A 26,646-nucleotide genomic window follows, 5' to 3' on the forward strand; every position below is an offset into this window, starting at 1 on the left:
CTGGCCTGTTCCTGTTCGCCTTGGTTTTACGCAGCACCGCCCGTAACTTTCACTTTCCCATTCAGCGCATTCCCGTCCGAGCAAATGAAGTTTTTCTCCAAAATATCGTCCAAGACGACCAACAAGCCCGCCGACGCTGGCGACGACAACGAACTGCACTCGCCGCATCCCACCTACGACGATCCTCCTCCGCCATATTCCGAGACTCCCTTACCCTCGCAGCCTCCCTCGCCCACCAAGTTCGCTTCTCGCTCTCCCACCAAGCGCTCATCGTCATCACGCCCCGCGTCCCCGTTCGCCCGCACTTCCTCCGACCCCAGCTTTTCCCATCGTCGAAGCAGAAAGATCGACCCCGAAACCCATCCCCTTAATCTCCCTCCCGAACAGCGCAAGCGACTGTCCGAGTTGTCAGCCATGAGTGCCCGCAACTCAATGGACGCCGATAAGGACCACATCAACGGGGGGCCCGTGCCAGCCTCGCCGTCGCCTCAGCCATTCCAGCAAAACCCACCTCCCCCTCCTTTCTCCCAGCAGCCATCCTCAGCGTCGACCCAGTCGCAAGGGCGGCCAAATTCCACGCAACCCAACAACGCCTACACGGTGCCCGTGACAAACGGTGTCGCTTCTGCTGGCCCTGCCGCCGCCGCAACCAACGGGGATGCTGACGACGGGCGCGTCCCTACCCCACCCCCTCACCGGTCGATCCCTTCCCCCGTGCAGTCAGACCTGGAGCAGGCCGAGTCATTCAAGAATGAGGGCAACAAATGCTTCAAGGCTGGTGATTACCAGCGTGCTGTTGAGTTCTACACCAAAGGTGAGTCAGTCGGCCGGTCGGTCAGAGAGCCTCAGAAACGTGCAATCTTGCCGTTTCACCTTGTCACACCAATCCTCGCCTGTGCGTGAAACAGCCCGGCTAACGAACCACTTTGTTTGCTTTCCCCGTGCATAGCCATCTCCATCTTCCCTGACTCGGCTACCTACCTCGGCAACCGGGCCGCCGCTTACATGTCGGCCTACAAGTACAACGACGCTCTGGAGGATTGCAAGCGGGCAGCTAGCCTCGACCCTAACAACATCAAGATCCTCCTCCGGCTGGCCCGCATCTACACCAGCCTGGGCCAGCCGGAAGAGGCCATCGCCACCTTCTCACGCATCAACCCCCCGCCGTCCGCCAAGGACATGGCTCCCGCCAAGGAAATGCTGCGTCACGTCCGGGCCGCCCAAGACGCCCTCAAGGACGGCACCGCCGCCTCCATGGTCCTCTACCCGCTTGACCAAGCCGAGAAGCTCCTCGGTCCCGGTGCACTGAAGCCGCGTAAGTGGCAGCTCATGCGCGGCGAGGCGCTGCTCAAGATGGGCGACGCCAACTCGCTCGGCGAGGTGCAGAACATCGCCATGTCGTTATTGCGCTTGAACAGCCAGGACCCGGAGGCCCTGGTGCTGCGTGGCCGGGCCCTTTACTGCCAGGGCGAGAACGACAAGGCGGTCCAGCACTTCCGCAAGGCGCTGAGCTGCGATCCTGACTTCCGCGATGCCATCAAGTGGCTGCGCACCGTGCAGAAACTCGAGCGTATGAAGGAGGAGGGTAACCAGCAGTACAAGGCCGGCCAGTACCAGGCCGCGCTCGACCTGTACTCGGCCGCGTTGGAGGTGGACCCGACCAACCGCGGCACCAACTCCAAGCTGCTGCAGAACCGTGCCCAGTGCCGGATCAAGCTCAAGCAATACGCCGAGGCCGTGGCGGACTGCGAGAAGGCCATCGCCCTGGATCCCCAATACCTCAAGGCCCGCAAGCTTAAGGCTAACGCGCTGGGCTTGGCTGGCAAATGGGAGGAGGCGGTGCGTGAGTGGAAGCAGGTCCAGGAGCTGGATCCGGAAGATCGGAATATCGCCAAGGAAGTGCGCCGCGCGGAGCTCGAGCTCAAGAAGTCCCAGCGCAAGGACTATTACAAGATTCTGGGCGTCGACCAAAACGCGACGGATGCAGAGATCAAGAAGGCGTACCGCAAGCTGGCCATCATTCACCATCCCGACAAGAACCCGGGCGATCCCGACGCCGAGGCGAGGTTCAAGGATATTAGCGAGGCGTATGAGACGTTGATTGATCCTCAGTATGTTTTCCCTCCCCCATCCTCCTGTCGTTCTCATTATAATATCTCTTGTTACTAACGTTATTTTTCCAACAGGAAACGCCAACGCTACGACAGCGGCGTCGACCTCCAAGATCCAGCCGACATGTTTGGCGGCGGCGGCCACGGCATGGCGGCAGGTATCGACCCGGAGATGCTCTTCAACCTCTTTGGCGGCGCAGGCGGCTTCCACGGCGGCGGGCCCGGCTTCTCCTTCAACCAGCATGGCCCCGGCGGCTCCCGCGGCCGCGGTGGCGGGTTCCCTGGCGGCTTCCACTTCTCGTGACAATCCGAGGAGGGTGGTGATGGTGAATATGAGGAGGAGGACGAGAGTAGTGGGGACAGCGACGACGACAACGAGGAAGTGGGAGGGTATGATTACTATGGCGATGATACCGATGATGAGGACTATGATGAGGAAAGCTCGGATGACGATACCACCAGCCGGTACCGCACCACCAGGTCGGGATCGGGATCGAGATCGTCGGCGTGGCGGGCGGACCGTGACGGCCGGCGCGTCAAGGCTGCTTGGCGTGCTGAGGTTGATCTGGCGCGAGATAGGCGTCTGGACTCGCTTCGAAAGTTCTGGATGGGCATCGCCGCGGCGGTCGTCCTGTTGCCGCCGCACCTGTTGATCTTCCTGGCGGTATGCGGAGGCGTTGGGTATGGGCTCTTGAGGGCTCTCAAGACCGGCGGTCAGGTCCGTGCCCGGGGTTGACCTCGGGTCTGGAAGACGAGTTGGGATAGGGATTCTCTGTCTTACGCATAGAACTCTATAGTTGGTTGATCTGCTATAGAGGGGATGAGAGAATGAGGGATGCGTCTCTTTTTTGTCGTCGTCGTCTACTTTCCCCGCTATCCGATAGCCTGTTCGTTTTCGTCGGGAAGCAGAGGGAGGAATAACTGGGTCTCGGTCATGGCTGTTGGGTCTCCTACTTGAATTATCCTCGTCTCGTGGTCGCCAGCCAACTACCTTATGGCTCTGGTCACCGTTACGGCCCTCATGGAACGTCACGTCACGTCTGGTCACGACCTGTCTTTAGCTTTCTTGTTTTCTCGTCCTGTTCTTTTTCTCCTTCTTCTTTTGTTCAATGTTCTGTCACTTTTTTATCTTTATCTCTTGCATAGACTAAAGCGAAGGGTGGTTTTGATACCTCGGTCTACACATCTATCTACACACGCCCAAATTAACCACCATCACTCACGCTTTCACTTCGGTGTACTTAACTCTACATCTACCTACACACTTGCTCTACGGCACACAAAGTGTCGTCAACCTTGGGTGCTTTGGCCTCCTTGCTTCTGGTTGGGAGGAGTTGGGCGGAAGGTTGAAGATGAGGGGATGGATGGCCTAACTAAGACAGAGAATGTTGGATGGGGGAGGGGGTGGGATGTATGCGGTGAGGGAGGAGAGGTACCTAGGCAGATAAGTAGGTAAGAGGAGTGGGGGGTGGTTGTTGAGAGGGTTGGTCATGTCATGTCATGTCATGTCGTTCTTAGGTGGCTCTTGGGGTGTGATCACTGTTGGAGTTAGGTGTAATGCCATTGTGTTTTATTAGAGTCAGTACTTATGGTGTTGTGTTCTTTTTGGTTTTGTTTTTGAGTGTTGCTTGTTGATGTCTGAGTAGACTAGGGCATCAAATAAATCTTCACAACATTACCCTATATTTCTCGGATATATGTTGTCTCTACTCGTACACAGTTACAGAGCCCTTCCTCCCTCATTTCATCCCTTCTAGGTGTTGAAACAAAGATGACCCGAGCCCGGCAGTCAGCAAGTCAGCCTCTTCCCCCTTGCAGCCAAACTGCCAGAAAAGTGGGTCTGCTCCAGGGGTCTGACAGGTTCTCCAGGGTTGGCAGTTGAATGCGGGAGAGTGGGGCTCTGGCCGGGAGTGGATCCGCTGGGTTCCCTTGTTGCATCCGCCATCGTCGAGGCCACGATTCACTTCGCGGCATCTGCCACCAAAAAAGCTCGGAGCACGACCGGGGCCTTGCGACCTCTGGGGAAAGCCGCCACATTGCAACACCACTTCCTTTTCTCCCCAGCCAAGTTGCCCTCTCGAGACTCGCTCTGATCTGAGCCCTCAATCCTTTCTTCCTCTTTTTGTTTCTGGTTTTCTTCTAGAGAGGGTGACCAAAATCCCCATGCACATGTCCTGCTCTGGGTCCTTCTGACCACCTAGACACATCGTCTCCCTTCTCCCCTCCATCCCTCTCTCGACCTCTATCGGTTGGAACAACCCAGACCGCGAGAGATATACTGAATTGACACTGAATCCCGGGCTCGACACGCACTCGCCATGAGTACCGACTACGCCTACGACGAGTCAGGCCATCTTTGGCCCTTCTTCGTCTTTACACTCTCCCTCATCATCACCGTCCCCCTCACATTCCTGCTCGTCAAGAGGTCGCGAGACCCGGCCGCCTCGCTCCCCCGCATCCAGACCACCTTCCAACATGAACATTCAGACCTCGTCGCGGCCGTGCGCCGCCAGGAAAAGCGCAAGGACAGGAAAATCTGGCTGTTCCTGGCCGTGATTGCGGGCTGGGCCGTCATGGGCTACATGCTCTACCTCATCCAGACCACCGAGGCGCCCGCCCACAAGTTGTGGAATCCCTACGACATTCTTGGGCTGTCCGAGTCCGCCACCGAGAAAGAAATCAAGAGCACCTACCGGAAGCTCTCGCTCAAGTTCCATCCCGACAAGGCCAAGCCGGACGCCTCCAAGAACGAGACCATGGAAGACCTCAACGCCCGCTACGTCGAGATCACCAAGGCCTACCAGGCCCTTACCGACGAGGAGGTGAGGAACAATTATATCCAGTACGGCAACCCCGACGGAAAGCAAGGCTTCAGCATCAACATCGCCCTGCCCAAGGTCATCGTGTCCGACGGCAACGGCAAGTACGTCGTGCTGGTCTACTCGGCGCTGTTCGGTGTCCTGCTGCCCTATCTTGTGGGTTCGTGGTGGTACGGTACCCTGCGCCGCTCCAGGGAGGGTGTTCTTATGGAGAGCGCAAACCGCCTGTTCCGCGAGTACAAGGACAATATCGACGAGGGCGGCGTCGTGACGGCGCTGAGCACCGGCAAGGAGTTTGAGGAGCTGTTCCGCGGCGACAAGTCCGACTCGGGTTTGGCAAAGGTGGAGTCGCGCATCCTCGCCGAGGGTGAGCTCTCCCCGCTGGCTGCCGGTCTCTCGGCCAAGGACAAGGAGAAGCTCGAGGACCTCGAGAGCGGGCCCCAGAGGAAGGCGCTGGCGCTGCTGTGGGCTTACCTGGGCCGCATCAAGCTGGATGACGCCGAACTCGAGCGCGCCAAGTTTGCCGTTGCTCCCATCGCCCACTCGCTCAACAAGTCGTTCAACGCCATCGCCCTCGCCTACATGAACACTGGCCCGCTCCTCGCCTCGTACTACGCCAGCCAGCGCCTGATCCAGGCCATTCCGCCCAAGGCTTCCCCCCTGCTTCAGCTGCCGTATTTCACTCCCGCCGTCGTCAAGGCCATCGAGGGCGACTCGCGCGTCCACACCAGCGTTCAGAGCTTCATGGACCGCCCCGACGCCAAGCGCCGCAGCCTGGTCGTCGGCCCGGGTCTGCTCACCGAGGAGCAGTACGCCGAAGCCGTCAGTGTCGCCAAGCAGCTCCCGTACCTGCGTGTCGCCAAGGCCTTCTTCAAGGTCACCGGCGAGCGCTTCATCATCCCCTCGTCGCTTGTCACTCTCGTCGTCAAGGGCCGCTTCGTGCCCCCTGGCAGTGAAAACGTGCCCGAAATCGACCCCATCGACCTGGAGGATATCGATCCGGCCGAGGATGACCTGGACGCCATCGCCGGCCGCACCACCAAGCGGCTGGTCGGCAAGGACGAGAAGACAGGCAAGCCCATCTACGAGTCGGCCGAGGCGCAAGTGGTGGCTCCGCCGCTCGCCAACGCCCCGTACTTTGCGCGCGACCACAGCCCGCGCTGGCATGTGTTCTTGACGGACTCGAAGCAAGGGCGCGTCGCCGTGCCGCCGTTTACGTTTGTGCAGTTTGACCGCCCCATCTTCGAGGCGGACGGCCGCACCCCGACGTTCAACATGCAGACGCTCAAGGCGCAGTTCCAGGCGCCGCCGCAGGCCGGGCACTACACGTTTGTGATGCACGTCGTGTGCGACAGCTACGTCGGGTTCGACACCAAGATGGAGGTGACGCTGGTGGTGGAGGAGGCGAGCAAGGCGGCGGCGATGGAGGAGGAGGATGAGATTAGCGATCCGGAGGAGGGTAAGTTTTGTTTTTTTCCCCTTGTCACTATGTTTTCGTTCATAAACTGACCAAACCATCACAGACTCGATCGCGGGCATCATGCACGCGGCTAAGGGCGGGCAGGTCAAGAAGAGGAAACCTGCGGCGGCAGAGGAGGACGATTCGGACGAGGAGAGCGGCACCGACGATGACGAGGACGATACCAGCGAGACGAACACGGATACCGAGCCTGAAAACTAGACTTTTTATTTTTCCTCTTACTCTTTTGCTACTGTACTGGGTACCACCAAAGATGCGGGGGGCAAGAGGGTGTGTTGGCGTCTGTTTTGTGTTTCTGTTTTTTGGCTGGCCATCGGTCGCATCGCGAGATGGAGGGAGGGCTCTTTTTTTACTATCGCATGCGTGCGCGTGTTTTGATAGCTTGTATATACACCGTTTCTTCTCTCTCCTTGTTTTCTGCGTGTTGCTGGGCATGATCATGAGTTGTGTTCCATCTTCAGGAGAGATGTCAAATTACCAGCCAACCTGGCTCATGCATTTCACCGAGGCTGGCTAGCAATGCTCATCATTCATCCTCGTCCGTCCTCTGCAATCACGGCGTCGGTACGCCGCCGAAGTCCTACCTCCTTGTCTACCGACTCCCTATTCCACCCAGCGAGTTCCGATCCATCTACCCAAACGCTTCGTTCATCCTCCTGAAGTCCTTGCTGTCCGTCCCCTGCCCTCCCTCAGAGCAGACCCAAGTGCTTCGCCGCGTGGTCGACGTGATCCGCCGCGAACGTTGAGATGAAGTAATACGAGTGGTCGTAGTCCTGTCCAAGCATGTCAGCTCCGCATCCCATCCCCCTTGGACACCCATCCTCTGTAAGTAACGAAATAGACATTCAACTCACCTCATGATACCTCACCCTCAACCCCACCACCCCGGCCTCCTTGGCCGCCGCCTCCAAGTTCTCCAGCAGCAGCTGGCCCTGCTTATAAAACCCATCCGCCGACCCGATATCCACGAGCGCCTTGACGTCGGTGCCGGCGGGGAGCTTGCGGACCAGCTCCGTAGCGTCGTGCTTCTTCCACTCCTCGACATTCCCCTCGCCCAGGTACCCCTTGAACGCTTTCTGACCCCACGGGCAATTCACCGGGTTCGAAATCGGCGCGAACGCGCTGACCGACTTGAACAGGCCCGGGTGCTTGAGATACAGGGTGAGCGCGCCGTGCCCGCCCATGCTGTGGCCCGTGATGGCCACGCCCTTGGCGCGGTCGAGGTATGCCCCGAAAACCGGGTCGGAGAAGAGGGTGTCGAGGAGCTCGGTGGTGATGTAGCTCTCCATTTTGTAGCCTTTGCTCCACGGTTCTTGGGTAGCGTCGATGTAGAACCCGGCGGCGAGACCAAAGTCCCAGGCGTCGGTTTCACCCGGGAGGTTGAGACCCCGCGGAGAGGTGTCCGGGTAGAGGATGGCCAGGCCGAGTTGGCTGGCGCGGGCTTGGAGGAAGCCTTTTTCGGAACAGTTCTCGGGGCTGCAGGTCAGGCCGGAGAGGTAGACGAGGAGGGGCACGCGTTGAGGGGAAGTTGGGGAGAGGGCTTGCGGAGGGAGGAAGAGGTTGACGGCCATGTCGGTGGTGGTGGTTTTGCTCGGGTGAGAGAGCTTGTAGAGCTTGCCCGAGAAGGTGGCGATGGTCGCTTTGGTGGTGAAGTTGGAGGTCATCTTGGTGGTGGTGCTCGTGGTGAGGAGCTGGCGATGGTTGTGAGTACCTCTGGAATGGTGGTGGTCTTGTTGTGGTTGTTCAGGGGTACTGACAACAGAGGAACAGAGACGGAGGTGTGATCCAAGGTCGATTGGGAGAGGATGGATGGAAGTGGAGCGTAGTATGTATGTATTATTATCCCCGAGACACGGGATACCTGCTCGAAGATCGGGAAGAGAGCTTCGTATTAGCTTGACGTCTGTCTACTGCCGAACGGCGGGGTCCATGCGAGGGGTAACGCGGGCCGAGCAGCAACCAAAAGCTCCGAAAGCCCCACCATCCAACGGCACCCACACCGGACCTACCTCCTTGGGTTTATCATCCACCCCTTCCAGGTTGGCAAGAAGCCATCCCCACTGTCCATGCCGTCATCACCCACTCCAACAGGCCAATGTGCGGCGGCAAATGCCGATCCCACCCTCGTCAAGCAAACACCGAACCCCGATGCTAATCCCGAAGTTATCTACCTGACTGATTTATGTGAGAGAGGGTTATAGTAAGGTAATAGGGTAACTTGAAAGGTCCAGTCTCGGATAGCTAGATCTCATCGTAACATCTTCAACTTTACTACAAAGTGCAGTACATAGAGCTCGCCATGTGTACGCTTGCTACATGTTCGGAATTGCTCCCTGGCCTCCACTACCTCCAGAGTAGGTATTTCAGCTCAAGCTACCCAGACAGACAAACTTGTACTGGTAAATCAGGATTGAAACCAGAAACATCGTCATGGAAAACGAACAAGACAGGCAAGCAAGCAAGCAATCAATCACAACCAAAATCAACGGACTCCTCGGGCATCCAACCCCAAGCTTCCTGGGAACATTGGGGCGGGAACAAGACGTTGAAACCAATTCCTCCATTTTCTCATCTCTCAACTCAATAAAACAAAAAAAGGAAAACGCCGGCCAACGCTCTGCTCATCCCGCGCCGCGAAAATGACCTTACGCACACATATATGTATGTAGTACATTACAACCAGTCAATCCCGGCAGGAGGAGGCTATTCTCCCCCACCGATTTTGGCCCTTCCTTGTCGCTTTGACCAACCTGAAATGACCAAATCCTTAATCCATCCTGTCTGTCTTTGAACCATTTATATTTCTCACACCCACCCCCGGAGGAGCGATCAACCACCCAACCCAACCCAACCGACCTAACCAGTGGGCATCTTCCCTCCCTCCCATCTCCCACCCACTACCTCTCATCTTTCATACATACCCCCCACCAGCCCAGCCCAGCCTCAACCAGCCGGACATTCTGTATTCAGTCCCCAGCCCACAAAGCGGACAAACATATCAGAGCAGAAAGGAAAAACGCGCGAACTCAAACTCAAGCTCATTTCCTCCCCCTCACCAACCCCGACTCCTCCTCGCTGCTCTCCTCCTCATCCTCATCACTTGACTCCTCCTCATCATCATCGTCGTCGCTATCATCCGAGAACTTATCCCCGTCCTCCCCGACGGCAAAAATCGTCTCCCCGTTATCCAACGACGGTTTCGTCGCCGAAGCGGCTGCGACTCCTGCCGCAGCTCCTGCGGCCGCAGACGTCCCCGCCACGGCGGCGGCTGTCCCCAGCCCGGAGCGTTGGCCGCCAGTTTGTTGTTGTTGTTGCGACGAGGAGGATTGGGACGCTTGCCTCGCCAGGTTCTGGCCGCTGTTAAATTGAGAAGTATTATTGGTCTGTTTCCCGTGACCTTGGAGCCTGGCCTCCTCATCGGAATCTGAATCGTCCGGGTTGCCGATATCCATGTTGGTCATGTCAAACGTGCCGTCGTCCTCCTGGGCGATCTCGTCGCTCATGGCGAAACGGCGATTATTCGCCGTCGGGCGCCAGACGTACGCGATAAAGGCGACGTCGGCAAAGTAGACGAGATTGAGCCAGCCGTCGAGCACGAACCAGCGCGTCTTCCAGTGGAAGGGGACGTAGTCCGGGTCGCGGGCCGAGGCGAAGGAGAAGGAGTTGAAGAAGAAGAAGCCAAAGATGACGATGATGGAGATCAGGATGCACCACCACAATTTGCGGTACATGGCTTCCTTGACGTGCTGCTTGCGCTCGCGGAGGTCCTTGAGGGTCAGGTTGAGGGAGTTGAGGGTCCAGACGTAGAACGTGGTGAGGGTGGCGGCGAGGGGGAGGACGATGAGAAGCACGAAAGGCCCAGCAGTGTCGGGGTTGACGACGAGGCTGGTGATTGCGTAGACAATGCCAAAGACGAAGTGGGCGATGGCTAACCAGCGGACGTAGATCATGGTGCGCCCGAGGGTGGGTTTGACGACACCGTAGCCCATGCACACGATGAGGAGCAGGAAGAAGGAGAAGGAGTTGCGCGCTGCGTTGAGGATGGCCACCACGATCATCAGGACCTGAGAGCCGACGGTGGAGCCGTGGCGGTTGAGGTAGTCTGGAAATGGGTCAGCGGTTGGGGATATATCGAAGACGGAAGGGACAGAGAGGCTACGCACCATAGAAGCCCCAGGTCATGAGCATTTCGATAACGAGGAAGATGAGGATGGCTGTGATGTAGTTTTGAACAGCCACTGGAGGAGACAACAAGTCAGTCAAGGGCGCCCACATGTCTCAGGGGTTAGACCACTCACAGATGTCAGAGCGATGCTGGTAGTACAGGAACAACCAAAACCTGTAGCAAGGGTCAGCATGGTGCCCAACTAGATCCATGCGGTCGGTTTGATGCTGTGCACATACGCCAGAACCAGGGCATAGGCAATGGTAATGCCGCCGTAGAAAGGAAGCTTGGGAATCTGAGTGGCCGGCAGCTCGCCGTAGGCGTTGCGGAACTCGACGATGGCCTCATACTTCTCAGCACCAAACTTCTCGGTGACGACGCAGAAGTAGCCCGTCTTGTCAATGGGGTACTTGATGGGCTTTGAATCCTTGAGGTGGACAGCGCTGGTCAAGATGAGGTTGATGGACTTCTCAGAGGCTTCGGGAGAGACGAGGAACCGGCCAATGTCGGTCTTGTTGCAGTAGCCGGCCTCAACGTACTCTGGGACGCAGATGTCGGCACGGTCGTCGCCGTCGGGCAGCACGTCGAGGAACTGCTGGTCCTTCCAGTCGAAGATGAGCAGGCTCACGATGGGGTCGTTGCCAGAGTCCTTGCCGACGTCGGTGAACTTGACGAGGATGAAGGGGTCGACGGGGCCGCCCCATGCGCTCCTGCTATACATGCCTGGGGTTTGCTGTCAGAAGAGGGACGTGGGGATGGGGGAGGACGGCGGGGTGACTGCGAGTCCACTAACCGGCGCATCGTTGGTTGTCATCCTGATCCTGTTCCGGGGGTTAGCAAGAGAGTGGGAGAGAGAGACCGGACGACGAGCAACTGACCAGTTTGATCTCCAATGCGGCTGCTGTCCATAGCGACAGCAGCAAGGTGAGCAGCGGCCATGCCCAGCGCCTCATGTTTGGCGTGTCTGGTGGGCGAAGGGTGGATGGATGGCGGCGAGGGTGATGCGCCCTGGAGAGGGCGTGGGGATGGGACGAGGGAGTGGATCAGGCGTCGGCGGGTGCTCCTCTAGAATTTCTAGAAGATAGAGAAAAAAATGAACTAGCTAGGCATCCGATGGCCTGGTGGATGGACGCTCTTTTTCTTCTTCAACGGGTGTCTAGGGCGGTGCAGATGGAGGAGGGAGGCGCCAGATAGCGCATTGTTCGATTTGACGTCGGCTTCCAGGTTCAGGTGCAAGTGTTCACTTCGTGTTGCGCAAGCTCCGGCAGTGCAGTGCCCTTCTGAAGTTGCCAAGCTTCCAGGCCGTGGCGGATCCGCGACAGGGGTGGACTCACTTGCGGCTGCGTCGGGTCCAATCAGCCCAGGAGCGGCCAGCTGAGGCAGGCTCCACTCCAGCTCCACGCCAGCCTGCCGCTGACGTTGTGCCAGTGCCAGCTGCGATAAGATAAGCATCTGATCGTCTCGTCGCTTGTTTTCTTTCAATTCAACTCATCAACCTCCGTCTATTCATCCAACATCCACATCCGCCTGCCCACCCTACCCACCACCGCAACCATGGGCAAGTGGACCGACAAACTCTACATCACCCACTCCGAGTGGTCGTCGTCGGACGCCTACAGCGCCAGCGTTGGCGCCAATGCCGGATCCCGGGCCAAACGCGACGGCGCCCTCCACGCCAGCTTCAAGCGCCTGCCCTTCAACTTCTGCGCTGCCAGTCTCCAGCCCTTCAAGAACCCCGTCTGCACTCCCGACGGCACCATCTTCGACGTTGAGGTCATCTCGGCCTGGCTTGAAAAGAACCCCACCAACCCCGTCAACGGCCAGCCGCTGTCCACCAAGGACCTCATCAAGCTCAACTTTGCCCGCAATGCCGACGCCGCCGCCACCTCCGACAAGATCACCGACGGCAAGGGCGATTTCATCGACCCTGTCACCTTCAAGGTCTTCACCGACAACACCCATATTGTCGCCATCCGCCACGGCTCCTACGCCAACGTCTTCGCCTGGGACACTGTCGAGCGCATGAACATCAAGGCCAAGATGTGGCGCGACCTGGTCGACGACGTCGAGTTCACCCGCAAGGACATCATCACCCTCCAGGACCCGCAAAACGCCGCCAGCCGCGACCTGAGCCAGTTCAAGTACCTCCAAGACGGCCTCGACGCCCTCCCCACCAAGGAACAAGCCGAGCAGCGCGCCGAAGGCAACATCAACGTCGACGCCCTCGGCCGCATAGGCGACAAGGTTCTCCGCGCCAAAGAAGCCGTCGAGCGAGCCCGCCAGGCCCGCCAATCCGGCAGCGACGTCAACCGCCTTACCAAAACCCTCACCTCCGCCAAATCCTCCACCACCTCCACCGCACGCACCACCACCCCGTCCATCTCCGAAAAGAAACTTCCCCCCAACGCCTCCCTCTACACCACCGGCGCCACAGCCGCCAGCTTCACCTCCACCGGCTTGACCCCCTCCACCACGGGCGCCCGCGCTCTCCTGTCCGACGAGGAGTACATGCTCCGCCCGAAGCGCGTCAAGCACAAGGGCTACGCGCGCATCGACACCAACCTTGGCTCTCTGACCCTCGAACTGCACACCGAAACCGCTCCCAAAGCCGTCTGGAACTTCCTCCGCCTCGCCCAAAAGGGCTACTACAAAGGCGTCACCTTCCACCGGCTGATCCGCAACTTCATGATCCAGGGCGGCGACCCGACCGGCACGGGGCGCGGCGGGCAGAGCATCTGGGGCAAGCCCTTCGCCGACGAGCTCGAGGGCCCGCATTTGCATGACGCCCGCGGCGTGGTCAGCATGGCTAACAAGGGCAAAAACACAAACTCATCACAATTCTTCATCACCTTCCGCCCTGCCAAGCACCTCGATAGGAAACATACCGTCTTTGGCCGCGTTATTGACCAAGGCGGCTCGTTCCAGACCCTCGACGCCATGGAGGCCGTGCCCGTCCGGACGGAGGATAACTCGAACCGCCCGCTCAAGGATATCGTGATCAACGACGTCGTGGTGCTGATTGACCCGTTCGAGGAATTCCTCAAGGAGAAAAAGGAACGAGAACAAAAGGAAGCAAAGGAAAAGGAACGCAGGGAGGAGACCGAGGATGACAGGACGACATGGACGGGGAAGAGGATACGGAGCGATCGCGATGATGCCGCCGCTGGTGGGTCCGGAGGAACAGGCAGTGGTGGGGTGGGGAAGTATTTGAAGAGCGCCCTTGCTGCGGCGAAAGAGGACGGGGAGGAAGAAGAGGGTGGTGGGAAGGGAGGAGCAGGAGGAGCAGGAGGAGCAGGAGGAGCAGGAGGAGCAGGAGGAGCAGGGGAAGAGGAGAGGCTGGATGTGTGGGATGGTCCGGCAAAGAAGAAGTTGAGGACTGCGGGAGGAGGGTTTGGGAATTTTGATTCTTGGTGATAATAATGCCTACCTACCTGACTTAGGTATGACATATCTGGGAATTACTTTGGAAGGGAATGGGGGGTTGAAAAGATCCAAACCATGTATATTTGTTCGTACATACCTTCATACCCTGTCTGCGAGATGAGGTTTTGTTGGAAAACATGGGTATTTGCGCGGCGTTATTAGGTTATCAGGGAGGCAGGTTGGACACAAGATAATAATAATCATGGGCATCATCAAAAAGGATTGGGAAGTTCTGATTCAGGAAACCTCTTCTATTGTTCCGAGTTGCTTCATCAACGTGTAAGGTATGTATCTGTTTCTCAAACTAATATACCACACGAAGGATATGATCTTCCCAAGAACCCAAAGACTTGTCCATTCCACGCCATGTACATACAACCCTCGTGATCCAAAAGTTGGTATCAAATAATCCAGAAAACAAGACGTAAAAACTCAACTCCAATTCTCCTTTTTGGAACCTTATTTTGGTTTTGCAACCCCCCATCATAATAGTAAGCAACCAACCAACACCAAAAGAGCCTTAACCACAAAAAATTCATCCCAAGTCATGTGTACGAGTCATAGAAAAGAACCCTTGGAACCTCTACACCCAAACTAAATCAAACCCCTGCCTCCCCACCATCCCCTCCATCCCCGGCGATCCGCTCAACGCCATCAAGCCCAACCCATAATCCCCCGCCGCGGCCGCTGTCGTCGTAGCCGTCATGACCTGCGGCATGGAGCACGTCCCAGTCGGTGGCGGAACCACCGGCAAGCCCGACACCTCGTCATCTACAACCACTCCCAACCACGAAGCCGGATCCTCGTCAAACCCGTGCTGCGAAGCAGAAGAAGCACAAGAAGCGTCCAAATCGCTCGGCTCCACCACCAGCGGCACCACAACCCCGCTGCCGTCTTGCTCAACAACAGCGGCCGGTGACGGCCCCGCCAGCTCGCGCTCCTCGAGCAGGTTCGCCACGCCGTCGGCCTGGCGGATGCCCGACTCGAGGTACAGCGTGCGCAACCTGTCGATGAGGAAGCGGCGGTTGGCCGGGGTGCAGGCGGCCGACATGCCGGCGACGAAGAGCGGCCAGACGAGCGAGCGCGGGGCCGAGACCAGGAGCATGTACCGCTCCGCTTCCTCCTCCTCAATCACCGACTCGGGGGCTTCGGCAGCCGCAGCGGAGGAGCGGGCGCCGGTGACGTCAAAGATGGTCAGCCCGGTGTGGTGGGCGAGGTAGTACGGGTGGTGGTGATGCTGCTGGGGGAAGCGGGCGGTGCGCGGGCCGTCGGAGAAGGGGCTGGCGGGGAAGGCGGAGGAGGCGGCGTCGGAGGTGCGGGACGCAGGGGAAGTGGGAGGAGAAGGAGTGGCGAGAATCTCGACGGTCGCGATGGGCGGGATGTCGTCGTCGCTGAAGCTGATGGTGCCGTCGTCCGGGTTCATCAGGCCGAGCTGCTGCGGCACGCTGGCGGTGATGTCGCGGACGAAGTAGCGCATGCGCCTGCGCGTCTTGTGGTAGAGGTCGACGTAGTGGGCGGGGTCGAGGGTAGGGGTAAAGCTGGCGAGGTCGCGAGAGATCTCGGAGAGGACGGTCTCGAGGAGGAGGATGCGCGTGGTGAGGATGTGGTTCCACACGTTGGAGTGGTGGAGGGAGGCGTATTGATGGCAGAACCCATCAAAAACAGCAGGGTGGTGCTGCTTCACGCGGAGCACACGGGGCTTCCAGGACGCCGACAGGCGGTTCGACAGATCCTCAAACTCGCCGTCCAGGGCAAGACACCTTTGGATGATGGCCTCCGGGTCGGTGAGCAACCCCTTGTTCCTCTCGGACCGGAGTTGCAACACCTTCCACATGAGGGGCATCAACTCCTTGCTCGGGTGGCGAGAACCCGACGTCTGCGGCATTTGATGCCACAGGTTGATCAGGGACTCGAGCATCGGCTCGTTCTGCTGGGTGCAGCAGACGATATACCTCTGGCACAGCATGGAGAACATCCTCCTCCCGGCCCGCGTCTTGAACTGGGCCGGGCCGCGCATGAGAGCGAGCCTTGCGGCGCCCTCCAGGTGATATTGGAAGGCCTCGACAGCCTTGGAATGCTGAGGGAAGTCGGAGAACATCTCGAACAGGCCCAGGATGAGAACCGACAGGATGGTGGTGTCCTTGGTGGCCTCGACGTCGTCTTGCAGCGCGCGGTTGATGAGGCGGAGTGCGGTGCCGTAGGACTTCCTGGCGGCATCCATCAGCTCCGGGGACCGCGTCATGCTGGCCCTGCCCATCAGCCCGACAGCAGTAATGCTGGCGAGGACCGAGTCAATCTCGGCGTCGGGCTGCGACGAAGAGGCCTGCCACACGTCACGCAGGAAGTCAAAGTTCAGGTGGGGAACCATCTCGGCGACTGTCACGAAGCGAGAGAAGAACCACGCAACGCCCTCTTCCTGGCGCACCGGAGCGAGGTTGTACTGTTGGGCGATGGGCGGAGTGACGGGCCAGCAGCCCGAGTCTGGAGACATGAGCAAACTGTCGTTGTCATCGTCGTAGTTGACGCTGCGCACGGAGGGGCTGCTCATGACGGACGGCGTCGGGGGGACCACCAAGGACGGGGGCCGCGGCCGGGGCTCCGGGGTGACGGATTTCCGGCTCTCAGAGGCGGATGGCGTAGCGGGCGGCGACAGGCGCATGGCAGCCTTCTTGCGGGCACGCGCCTTGGCCTTTTGGATGACATGGGAGCTCTCATCACGGAACATCAGATCCACAAGATTCCGGTACCCCGGGCATTTTTGACGCCTCTTCTCGCATTGCCCGCACCCTGGCTCCTTCTGATCACACTTTGGGCTTGTCAGTGTTGCTTGTCTCAGGGGGAGGACGGTCTGACATCAGGGAGCCAGGAGGTCATGATTCTCCATGCAACAAGACGCAACTTACACGAATCTTGCGCTCCCGGCAGTTGGAGCAGCCTTTGCTTGGCTTTCCGCAGTAAACCATGATGACGGTAGTGTCAGTCACCCAAAGCGGTAGGAATCCCGGCCGAAACGGCGCGTTCGGCGGCGCAGTCGAGTTACCGTGATCTCCACCGAATAAGGTTTCGGAGCCTCACGATCGGATCTCGAGATAAGATAATGGTCGCCACCGCACAAGGTCCTCGACTGGCGGGTATAGAGCCGGAGATGGGGGCGACGAAGGACTGGAAAGGGTAGGTCGGCTCTAGGGAGTGGCGCGTATCTAGGTCCGTGAGGCGCGTCTCGTCCGAAGCCACACAAGGTGTCGTCGGGTGGTATAGTTGGGGCGCAGTGGACGAGGTTTACTATCAACAACAAGACCAGAGCTGGGACTGCCTTGGAGAGCGCCTGGCCGGACGGCGTCTTCTTAAGCGGAATCCAGATGTCCTAGACGGGGCCTAGGGTCACCGGAGGCCGCAGAGGGTATGTAGTTATACGATCATGAAATCTGCGATGTCCATACTCCTGCGTCAAAAAGTCATAGACTCGTCACCCCGAACCGGACCCTTGCCTGGCGCTCTCGTGGCTGGCGGGGCGTGTCCCGAACACCGTACCCCAGAACGGTCAGAGTGACGGGACCAGCACAGCCTCAGATCGTGCTGGATTGTGCTCAGAGGCTCACGGTGTTAGCACGGTACGTACGTATGGCCTGGGCTTTGGCCGTCACGTTGCCCAAGACACCAGCGGCCACAGGCGTTGGTGAATGTGGCACCAAGGAGTATTAGCCTAACAGTTCGCACTCGTGACCTAAATAGGAAATACCCTTGCTCCTAGGACCGTCTCCTCCCCCCGCGTTTGATGGCGAGGCGTTTTTTGAGCTCTTGGGAAATGACTGTCCTTTGACGAGGCTGCCAGCAGTGAAAACTCGACAGGGCGCAACTCTGATTTGTCGAAAACTGTCTCGAGAAGCGAGCGAGCCACGCAGCGGCCACGAAGCTCTTCTGCAAACCCTCCACACAATCCGCGGCTTCCAGCGCATTGGGCTTGCATTCAAAGGCTTCTCGAAGGTTTCGAATGTGTGGCTGTTCCTTCACATGCATCCAGATGGGCCGGTTTTTGAGGATGACGATTCCGATTGAGTCCGAGTGTGGCATCGAGCTGGGAAAGTATTGAAGACGTGCATGGGAATGGGATGTTGAAGTTCCATCTCTGAGGTGAGGTGGGTTGTGGATAGTGCTTAGTGCCCGATGAGTTGGTGTTGAGTTGAGGTTGAAAAGTTACAGTTTCATTGAGGACTCGGGAACCCGACAGGCAGCAACAGCAATTGTGGAGTCAAATGTTCTCATTGTGTTGATGAGGATGAGTTGGTTGACTCAACGGCAAGCACAACCCAGAATCAAGATTTCCAAGGTTCCAGGTTCCTAGGTTCCAGACTCTCCCGTCGTTCCTACTGTGTAGTAGGTGTGCCTTGGCGGCAAGAGCATCTCATCCATCACGGATCTCAGCTCCGGCACGCTCCGATGAAAGAGAAGGGACAAACAGATCTGTGGATTAGTCAGGTGCCAGACCTCAGCCAGGTTCGGTGCCCGATTTGGGAAAAAAGAACGGAGAACGGAGAGAGGGCATTTTCTTGTCATGTGTTGTTTCGTTTCTCCAGCCTCCAAACCTTTTTCCCCGTCTCCTGCATCACGCATTCGCTTCTCTCCAGATCCGTTCTGCGGAACGAAAAGGAGAGGCAGACACAGCCCTAACCTAGCCCGCACTCGGCTAGCCCCAGCGCAGGTGATGTGCTGCACGGGCCAATATTGGCGTGGGGAACTGCCGCGGAAATGCACCGCTCCCTGAGAATCGACATTCAACACCACAAGCGAAGAAATGCCCACCCCGCAGTCTTCTCCTGCATGCTGAGGAATGGACCTAGAACACAGCTCGTACAACTGTGGCTGCTGCACCACGGCTTGAGTTGGGCACGCGCCAGCTTCCCCCCACAGACCGCCACATGTCCAAACTGTGGCCGTGCTGGCTCCGATCCATCTCCGACTCGAGAAAACAGGAAGCGGTGAAAGTTTTTGCTGCATTCCATCAACCACATGGAACAACACATGGAACACATACGAGTAGAAGCCCAAAGAGAAGAAATTCTTCGCAGCCCAGCGTCACCCACCATCATGATGATGACATCAGAGCCACTTGCGATGGACCACCAACGGTGAAGTTGAGTTAAAGTTACCCCCACACTCCCCTCTGAGGCGCACCCCCTTGTCGATCCAGAGCGTTGGGACTTTGCAAATGAAGTTGATGAAACCTCAAGACAGCACCACATCGCAGGGTGTTACAACAGCCGCCGGGCGAGCCCCTGACAGGCGCGTCGATGAGGTCGATCCGTCGCAATACATTCTAGACTCAACACGGCCGAGAGCAGCCGCTGGATTCCATATCCTCTTTTGGCGACCGGAAGTTCAAGCAAAAGGTGACACAAAACACCTATGTTTGGATCCAGTTTTCCCCAGGATCTGGGAACCCGATTTGCCACCGACCTTGTTTTAGCAGGTTCCAAGCTCCCACCCCGTCAGCCCTACAGCCCTAAAGATGGGGCAGAATGAACGACAACAAGTTCCATGAGTCGAACCCCAAGCCTTGTGTAACGAAGGCCGTGGCCGTGAACCATAACCAAACACGGGAAAATTGCATATTTGTGCGTTGTTAAAAGACCTCTGGACTGGAATGCCAAATGCGGCCCAAATTCGCGGGCCCGCGTGGCTGTCGCCGACTACTGCATGGATTTCCGTGTCGAAGCTGCATGGAAGCACTGCCGAGCTACGTGCTCATCCTCCAAACCTATGAGATGACTCCGTCCAGCGTCCAGCCCTACGCAACACTCCATACGCCCCAGATTCCCGGGTCTTGCTTCCGTGTACCCCACGTCGAACGGCAGGGTCAAGGAGCACACACAAGCACACATCCCGTCGTCGGACACGCCGTGGTCCACACCGCCGGGTCAGTCACTTCTGATCACCAAGAGAAGTGCCGTGGCCTAACACAATCTCGCATGGTCGGCGATAGGGGCTCCCCGGGGAGGTGCCGGGAGTCTGGGCCCGATTGGTTTCGTCGATATAGTCGCCGATCAACCGTTACAGTACGCCACCCTGGGGGCGGAGCTCTCGGGCTGTGAGCTTCTTTTTCCTTTTGTTCTTGGTACTTTGTTATTAATGACGCCCAAGTCACCGGCGACGTGTGTTACTGCTTCTAAGAGCTCCCTTTCCGCCGAACAGCCGCATCATTACACGTCAATTGATTGCGCGACCAGACATTGTCACATGGCGACGATGATGACTATGATGATGATGGCAGATAGTAACAACTTTCCCCCAGGGTGAGGAGTGAGAGCCAGTCACATTGATGAGTTTGAAGTACCAGTTTCGCGTTGAGGCACCGGGAGTGAAACCTGGGCAGCCCCGAAGGCAGCAAAGTTAATTATGGTATCCTCACTTCAGTTGATGTCGTACACGTCGTATATGGGCAAAATCAAACCTGAAATCCGATACGTTCTGCTCAGTTGGAGGAAAACTTGGAAGCAAAGGGTGAGGCAGTACATCTGCCAAGAACATGTTGTGAGCGGATAACCCTAACCCGCATTCTGGACAGAGGTGGACTGCCCCTCCATTGCCCCGCCAAACTTTCCAAAAGTCCTGTCCAAGCATCTGCTTCCAATCCGCAACCTCAACGTCAAGACGGTCCAGATCAAAGAGCCTTTGCAAACATGCCGGTACGTCATCAGAGACATCTGTCCGTGAAGCTCCAACTACTAACCACCTCCAGCTTATCATCGTCACTGGCCTTCCCACGTCAGGCAAGACCACACGTGCCCGTCAGCTTTATTCCTACCTCGAGTCGCGGATAGCTACATCTTCACCCTCCAACAACAACGCACCTCAAGCACAAGGGCAAGCCCAGCCACAACAACCCCAATCCTCCTCCTCCTCCTCACCACCACCAACAACAACAACCCCACACTACCGCCTGCACTACATCTCGGACACGACCCTGTCCATCCCCCGCACCGTCTACGACCTCGAATCACTACCAGCGCACGTGCGCTCCGCCAACGCCCGCGAAAAGGACGCGCGCGCGGCCGTCTACGCCGCCGTGAAACGCGTCCTCTCGCCGCGCGACATTGTCGTGCTCGACGGGCTCAACTACATCAAGGGGTGGCGGTACCAGCTGTTTTGCGAGGCCAAAAACGCGCGCACGGCCAGCTGCGTGCTGCAGGTCGGCGCGCCCGTGGAGCGGGCTAGGGCGGTGAATGAAGAGAGGATACAACGCCGGCATGAGCGACAGAAAAACAACAAAGAGGGGGAGGAGGTTGGGGTGGATGGGGAGAAGGATGGGGAGGATTCGGATCCGGAACAGGAGCCCTACGCCCCCGCCAACTGGGAGAACCTGGTCTTCCGCTACGAGGAGCCCAACGCCATGACGCGTTGGGACTCGCCGCTGTTCACCCTCGTCTGGGACGACGACGAGGCGCAGACGCAAAAGGTGTTTGAGCAGATCTGGGACGCGGTCGCGGGAGAGAGCGCCGCGCGCAAGACGATCCGCCCCAACCAGTCCACCGTCCAGCGCGACAAGGACCCGGGCGGCGATTATCTTTACATCCTCGAGCGCGAGACGCAGGATATCGTCAAGCAGATCCTCGCCCTGCAGCCCGAGGATGGGGGCGGCGGGGAGATCAAGTTGCCGCGCGGCAGCAGCAGCGGCGGCAGTAGTAACGGTGGAAACTCGAAAGGACAGGAGGAATTAATCCTGTACCTACCAGCAAAGAAAATCGCCCTCCCCCAACTGCAGCGCTATCGCAGGGCGTTTGTCGGCCTGAACCGCGGCGGCATCGGGCTCGAGGCGGTGGGCAAGCTGGCGGCGGAAAGGTTGAGGGAGAGCTTTGTCGGGTATTTGAACGACGCTTTTGAGAAGGATGGTTGAGGCAGAGAGAGACAGCGAGAGAAGAAGGACACGGCCGGGCCCGGAAGGGACGGGGACGGGGGATTAGCTTGGTGGAACGTATGTCTACCTAGCTACCCCGATCTGAGCCTACGTACCTACCTCAGGTATCAAGCTCAGCTGAAATCTTACTTCATACCTGGCCTGGTCCTAGGCTCAGGCAGTCTGTCGGTCAGGCACAGATCGATTGATTGATGCCTGATAATAATTGTTACCGGCAGCGGAGGTCAGACCTACGTCTGGTATGGCAGCCGGGCCAGGCCAGGCCAGGCCAGGTTGGGGTGATGCTGGGCTGTGTCAGATCGGGTCAGGTCAGGCCAGGTCGGGTATGTACATACATACATGAGACGCATACCTCAGCTTGGGTATCACATATCATGGCTTTTCAGCTGAACGGTATGCCTACCTGACCTGACCCGACAGATCAGATCATGGGAGACAACCGCTGCGGAGGAGGTATGAACAGCACAACAAACACGTATATATATGGATACAATATCCGTGGACGGGATACACACTTCATGGACAGGCAACCCGTCCAACTTAACACGGCCGGGTAGGTCTGTTCAATCATGATAGTATGAAAACGAGAGAAGGGGAAGGAGCGAACTTGGGCAGTCAAACAGAGTAAATACTAAAGGAAGGGTAAAAAAATAACGACAACAAAGAAGAGGACCATCTAGTAATCCGGACGTGAGGTGTACCACGGAGTCCCACGTATATGTCTACGACCCAGTCTTACAACCTGGCTTAACTGACGGCGGCGCATACATGCCTGCATGCACATTCATTTCCCAAGGCCCCCCCGAAAACTGGCACTTTGCCTTCAGGTTCCTACCGGCGGCTCATGTCATATCGAACATCTCATCCACCCAACGAAAGCATCCATTCGCATACGTACCACAAAAGGTATCCGTCTCACGCCTCCCACCTCCATCCCATATCCCCCATAAAATAGAGAAACGCAAGACCAAGCGTACCTAAGCAAACCATCTAATATGTTCACCCTTCCACCAAATCCCCTCCAAACCCCACCGGCCTCCTGCGCCCCTCATTCTCCGGCAAGATCGCCAGCGCCTTGTACACCTTCCCCATCCCTCCCGGCCCGCGATCGACCAACCTCTCGACAGCCTTCTTCACCACCTTCTTCTCCTCCTCCCCCAACTTGCCTGAGCGCAGCACCATCTCAACCCGCTCCCTGATGCCCATATGCTCCAAGAAATCCGCCTGCTGCACGGGACCATGAACCTCGACTCCCTCGCTGGCGCGCGTGGCTGCTTCCGCGATGGCAGCGAAATCGACGTCCGCCGACAGGTCCGTCAGGCCGGGCTCGCTGAACGGGGAGACGCGGCGGTGCTGGCGGATGCCGCGCAGGGAGTTGGCGGGCACGGTGCCGTCGCCGGGGCCGTAGTCGAGGATGAGGGCCGCGCCCGAGGGTTTGGGTTTGGGGTTGCGTGGGGAGCCGCCGATGCGCGAGGCAAAGTCGGCGGCGTAGAGGGCGGCGTCTGGACAGATTTCTAGCAGGGCGCCGGGGATGGTTTTGAGGGCGCGGTAGCGCGGCGAGGTTTCCGGGAGGTAGAGGGAGTGGCGAGTCGGCGTAGGAGAAAGAATTAGTTGGAAGTCCGGAGGCGGAGGGATGCGGGATTGGGAGGGCGGGGTGTTGAGGCTGTCGTGGGTCGAGCCGGGAGGGGTTGGGGAGACGACGAATTCGCGCCATTGCAGGGTCGGATGGGAGGTTTTGGTTGAAGGGGCCGAGTTGTCGTTGGGCTGGCGAGGGAGGGATTGGGTTGCCGGGACCGAGACCAGTTGGAAGGCGTGGATAGGGAGGGCATCGAAGAACTCGTGCGCCATGATGAAGGGGGCCTTTTCGGGGCTGATGGGGATAGACTTGATGGTCTCGGTCCAGACGATGGGTAGGCCACCGTACTTGCACACGCTATGGTAGCCGGCCTTGGACTCGGTCATTGGGGCGTTCTCGCCGCAGAGGAGATTCTTTTGGGCCATGCGCAGCTCCGGACTGGCTTCGACCATGTAGACGGCGTCAAGGCTGTTAGCCATGGCGGGGAATTTCTGTATGGTCTGGGAAGGGGGTTAGTATCCGTCGCGAACTTGGTTGGTGTGCTAGCACTCACCCTCAACATGTCGTCCATCAGGGTGCCGCGACCGGGGCCGACCTCGATCAGCTCGACGCCGCTTTTCTTTTTGCCTTGGGCCATCCACTCGGCGACGAACCAGATCGCGCATAGCTCGCCAAAGACTTGAGAAATCTCGGGCGAGGTGACAAAGTCGCCTGTGCGGCCGAAAGGATCGCGGCCCTCGCCGAGTGCGCCCGTGTAGTAACCGCCAATGTCGGCGGTCAGACACATGCGCATGTAGCTGGCCAAGGGAATGGGACCCGTCGTCTGGGAGCTTGTCAGTGAGTGACCTGGTGCTCAGTGTTTGGATGAGCGTGTAGGACACACATACCTCAATGGCATCAGCCAGTTGCTTGGCCAGAGGAGTAGACCATTTCCGTTCACCACCGTCCTCCAAGTTGTCCACATTTTCTGTTTGTTCCACGTCATCTTGCCGCGCTGGGGCTGGATAATGCCGGCGCTGTGAGAGTGAGATCGGTATCCTCGGGGCCATGAGTGACCATCTTGACCTCGATCCAGCGAGGGTTTGAGTTGCTCGATGAAGTGAGCTCATGGTATTCATTGAATGAAGAGGGCCGATTCGGGCGCCTCTCAGCGCCTGTGATGCCCTCCACCTCATGTTGTTGTGTGTTTGTTGTTTTGTTTGACTTGAGGGTTGAGGTTGAAAGTTCCGGGTTCGTCGATTAAGAGAAGGTGGTTGATGAAGGGAAGTTCCCGGGAAAGAAAGTCAAGCGGAAACCTGAAACTTGAAAATGAGGAGAGAGGGCTCTTGTACGGCAGCTGTTCTCTGCTATCTCGACTTCCCCGAATTCCCCAATTTGGAGTGTAACACTGAGCTTGGAGCTTGGGGAAAGTCTTATCGATGGAGGGTTGGAGGGGAGCTGTTTGCTCAACAAACCCTAACCCTTGTCATCCAACCAGGTACGGCTCCCGGCAGCTCCTTGACGACCAGCCTGTTGTGAAACGCAAATGCTCTGAGGCCAATAGCTCCTGGTCTGATCCTGTGGGATCAAGGAGACACAACGCAGCTTTCTTTGCCTAAAGTCAGGCGATAGGGAGTCCGTTATGACACGCGGCACTTGGTGAGACGGGAGCATGTCAACCAGAAGAAGGGTTAGGGTTGAATGTTGCTCTTACAACCCCTGCGACTCGGCTGCAGCCACATCTCACTTTGTCGCTTTGTCACTTTCCAACTTCTTGAAACTTGGACCAACTTCCAGCTTCAACACTCTGTGCCTCACCTCAACCATCTCCGTAAACAACCATGGCTCGGTTAATACACGGCATGGTCGTCTCGCCTGCCCCCCGGCGAGGCGACCCTCTTACCGACTTGACACTGCTCCTGAGCCGTCTTCAGCGCACTATCCTGCACGCCGACGCCGAACGAGAGGCTCGTTTGCGCGAGAGCGAGTTCGAGAGAGAAAAGGCCCATGCTGTACGATATGCCCTCCATTATGCATGCAAGACTCGGAACTGACATATTCCAGAACATCAGCTATGCGCGCTCTCTCCTCGCAAAGCTCGAGCAAGACAATCTTGCCATCAAGTTCCACCCAGGCCGACAGGACATTCATGCCGATCTGGCTCGAAAGCGGGACCTCCTCGATCAGCTCTCTGAGCGCCTGAATGACCTCGCCGAGTTTGCTGCTGCCGCCGCCGCTTCGGCCGATACAAGCGGCGCTAGCGCTTGGGCCGATGGGGACGAAGACACCTCGGACGGCGAAGACATCCTGGCCGAAATCATAGCCACCCCAAGCGAGAGCCTGGACTCGTCCGCCCGGTCGCCTGAAATTTTGCCGCAAGAGTCACAGCCCTTGCTGGTGCCACGTCAATCACGATCAAACAGCACTGCTGATCCTCTCGAGCCGCCATCACAGTCTCCGTCAGAGAAGGAAGAACACCAGCCCCCTACACAGTTGCCAGAGCCGACACAGCAACCTTCAGAGTCGGCTTCAACCTCAGCACCACCAACGCCACCAACACCACCACCCACAACAACAACCACGGCGACAACGACGACATCGCCGCCACTACCACCACAAGCAACAACAACAACAACATCCCAAACCCTCCGCGCCCGCCAACCCCACCACCCCTCCTCCACCACTACTACCTCCTCAACACCGACCCCCACCCCACCACCAGCACCCACCGCCACCACAACCGCCACCTCCCTCTTCCCGGCCCCCTCCTCTTCCTCTAAAAAAGAAGAGGACCCCGCCGTCATCTCCACGACCGAAGCCATCCTCGACCACCACCGCGCCCAACACGACATGCTGTCCGAGTCCATCCTCAAGCTGGCCTCGGAGCTGAAGGCCTCGTCGCACGCCTTCAGCGCCTCCCTCGACCAAGACCGCGAGCTGGTCGAGCGCGCCGGGCGGGGGATCGAGAGGACGGGCGAGCAGATGCGCGCCGTGGGGCAGAAGATGGGCGCCATCCAGCGGATGGCGGAGGAGGAGGGGTGGCTGGGGCGGATGAAGTTGTACGCCATGGTGTATGGGTTGATGCTGGTGTTGGTGTTGGTGGTTTTTGTGTTGCCCAAGTTGAGGTTTTGATTCGAGTGTCAGCGTACTTGCTTGGGTCTGGGGAGGGGATAAAGAGTAG

At 58.1% G+C, this 26,646-nt stretch overlaps 10 protein-coding genes across 10 annotated transcripts; 6 read left to right on the forward strand and 4 right to left on the reverse strand.

Moving 5' to 3' along the window:
- Positions 1 to 84: 84 nt before the first annotated feature.
- Positions 85 to 3,172, forward strand: VTJ04DRAFT_359 (uncharacterized protein; the record flags this gene model as incomplete). Its single annotated transcript, XM_069361506.1, has 5 exons — positions 85 to 814; positions 950 to 2,111; positions 2,187 to 2,411; positions 2,475 to 2,829; positions 2,996 to 3,172. 5 exons carry the CDS (start codon positions 85 to 87, stop codon positions 3,170 to 3,172), a joined length of 2,649 nt encoding a protein of 882 aa, XP_069222969.1.
- Positions 3,173 to 4,429: 1,257 nt separating this feature from the next.
- VTJ04DRAFT_360 (uncharacterized protein) lies at positions 4,430 to 6,611 on the forward strand (the record flags this gene model as incomplete). The annotated part of the gene is made up of 2 exons (XM_069361518.1): positions 4,430 to 6,389; positions 6,454 to 6,611. 2 exons carry the CDS (start codon positions 4,430 to 4,432, stop codon positions 6,609 to 6,611), a joined length of 2,118 nt encoding a protein of 705 aa, XP_069222970.1.
- A 52-nt stretch (positions 6,612 to 6,663) lies between these two features.
- VTJ04DRAFT_361 (uncharacterized protein) lies at positions 6,664 to 7,070 on the forward strand (the record flags this gene model as incomplete). The annotated part of the gene is made up of 2 exons (XM_069361529.1): positions 6,664 to 6,794; positions 6,872 to 7,070. The coding sequence occupies 2 exons, from the start codon at positions 6,664 to 6,666 to the stop codon at positions 7,068 to 7,070; spliced, it is 330 nt and encodes a 109-aa protein (XP_069222971.1).
- A 29-nt stretch (positions 7,071 to 7,099) lies between these two features.
- Positions 7,100 to 8,074, reverse strand: VTJ04DRAFT_362 (uncharacterized protein; the record flags this gene model as incomplete). Its single annotated transcript, XM_069361540.1, has 2 exons — positions 7,100 to 7,183; positions 7,265 to 8,074. 2 exons carry the CDS (start codon positions 8,072 to 8,074, stop codon positions 7,100 to 7,102), a joined length of 894 nt encoding a protein of 297 aa, XP_069222972.1.
- A 1,374-nt stretch (positions 8,075 to 9,448) lies between these two features.
- On the reverse strand, positions 9,449 to 11,528 carry VTJ04DRAFT_363 (uncharacterized protein; the record flags this gene model as incomplete). The annotated part of the gene is made up of 6 exons (XM_069361551.1): positions 9,449 to 10,512; positions 10,574 to 10,648; positions 10,709 to 10,749; positions 10,815 to 11,298; positions 11,369 to 11,396; positions 11,454 to 11,528. 6 exons carry the CDS (start codon positions 11,526 to 11,528, stop codon positions 9,449 to 9,451), a joined length of 1,767 nt encoding a protein of 588 aa, XP_069222973.1.
- Positions 11,529 to 12,129: 601 nt separating this feature from the next.
- On the forward strand, positions 12,130 to 13,989 carry VTJ04DRAFT_364 (uncharacterized protein; the record flags this gene model as incomplete). Its single annotated transcript, XM_069361562.1, has 1 exon — positions 12,130 to 13,989. One exon carries the CDS (start codon positions 12,130 to 12,132, stop codon positions 13,987 to 13,989), a length of 1,860 nt encoding a protein of 619 aa, XP_069222974.1.
- Positions 13,990 to 14,581: 592 nt separating this feature from the next.
- VTJ04DRAFT_365 (uncharacterized protein) lies at positions 14,582 to 16,961 on the reverse strand (the record flags this gene model as incomplete). The annotated part of the gene is made up of 2 exons (XM_069361573.1): positions 14,582 to 16,804; positions 16,902 to 16,961. The coding sequence occupies 2 exons, from the start codon at positions 16,959 to 16,961 to the stop codon at positions 14,582 to 14,584; spliced, it is 2,283 nt and encodes a 760-aa protein (XP_069222975.1).
- A 3,714-nt stretch (positions 16,962 to 20,675) lies between these two features.
- Positions 20,676 to 21,889, forward strand: VTJ04DRAFT_366 (uncharacterized protein; the record flags this gene model as incomplete). Its single annotated transcript, XM_069361584.1, has 2 exons — positions 20,676 to 20,681; positions 20,735 to 21,889. The coding sequence occupies 2 exons, from the start codon at positions 20,676 to 20,678 to the stop codon at positions 21,887 to 21,889; spliced, it is 1,161 nt and encodes a 386-aa protein (XP_069222976.1).
- A 1,020-nt stretch (positions 21,890 to 22,909) lies between these two features.
- On the reverse strand, positions 22,910 to 24,535 carry VTJ04DRAFT_367 (uncharacterized protein; the record flags this gene model as incomplete). Its single annotated transcript, XM_069361595.1, has 3 exons — positions 22,910 to 23,986; positions 24,040 to 24,309; positions 24,374 to 24,535. The coding sequence occupies 3 exons, from the start codon at positions 24,533 to 24,535 to the stop codon at positions 22,910 to 22,912; spliced, it is 1,509 nt and encodes a 502-aa protein (XP_069222977.1).
- A 771-nt stretch (positions 24,536 to 25,306) lies between these two features.
- Positions 25,307 to 26,597, forward strand: VTJ04DRAFT_368 (uncharacterized protein; the record flags this gene model as incomplete). Its single annotated transcript, XM_069361606.1, has 2 exons — positions 25,307 to 25,477; positions 25,530 to 26,597. 2 exons carry the CDS (start codon positions 25,307 to 25,309, stop codon positions 26,595 to 26,597), a joined length of 1,239 nt encoding a protein of 412 aa, XP_069222978.1.
- Between the last annotated feature and the right edge of the window lie 49 nt (positions 26,598 to 26,646).

The sequence above is a fragment of the Mycothermus thermophilus genome (genome assembly GCF_041956435.1).
Source record: "Mycothermus thermophilus strain CBS 625.91 unplaced genomic scaffold VTJ04scaffold_1, whole genome shotgun sequence".
Classification (NCBI taxonomy): Eukaryota; Fungi; Ascomycota; class Sordariomycetes; order Sordariales; family Chaetomiaceae; genus Mycothermus; species Mycothermus thermophilus.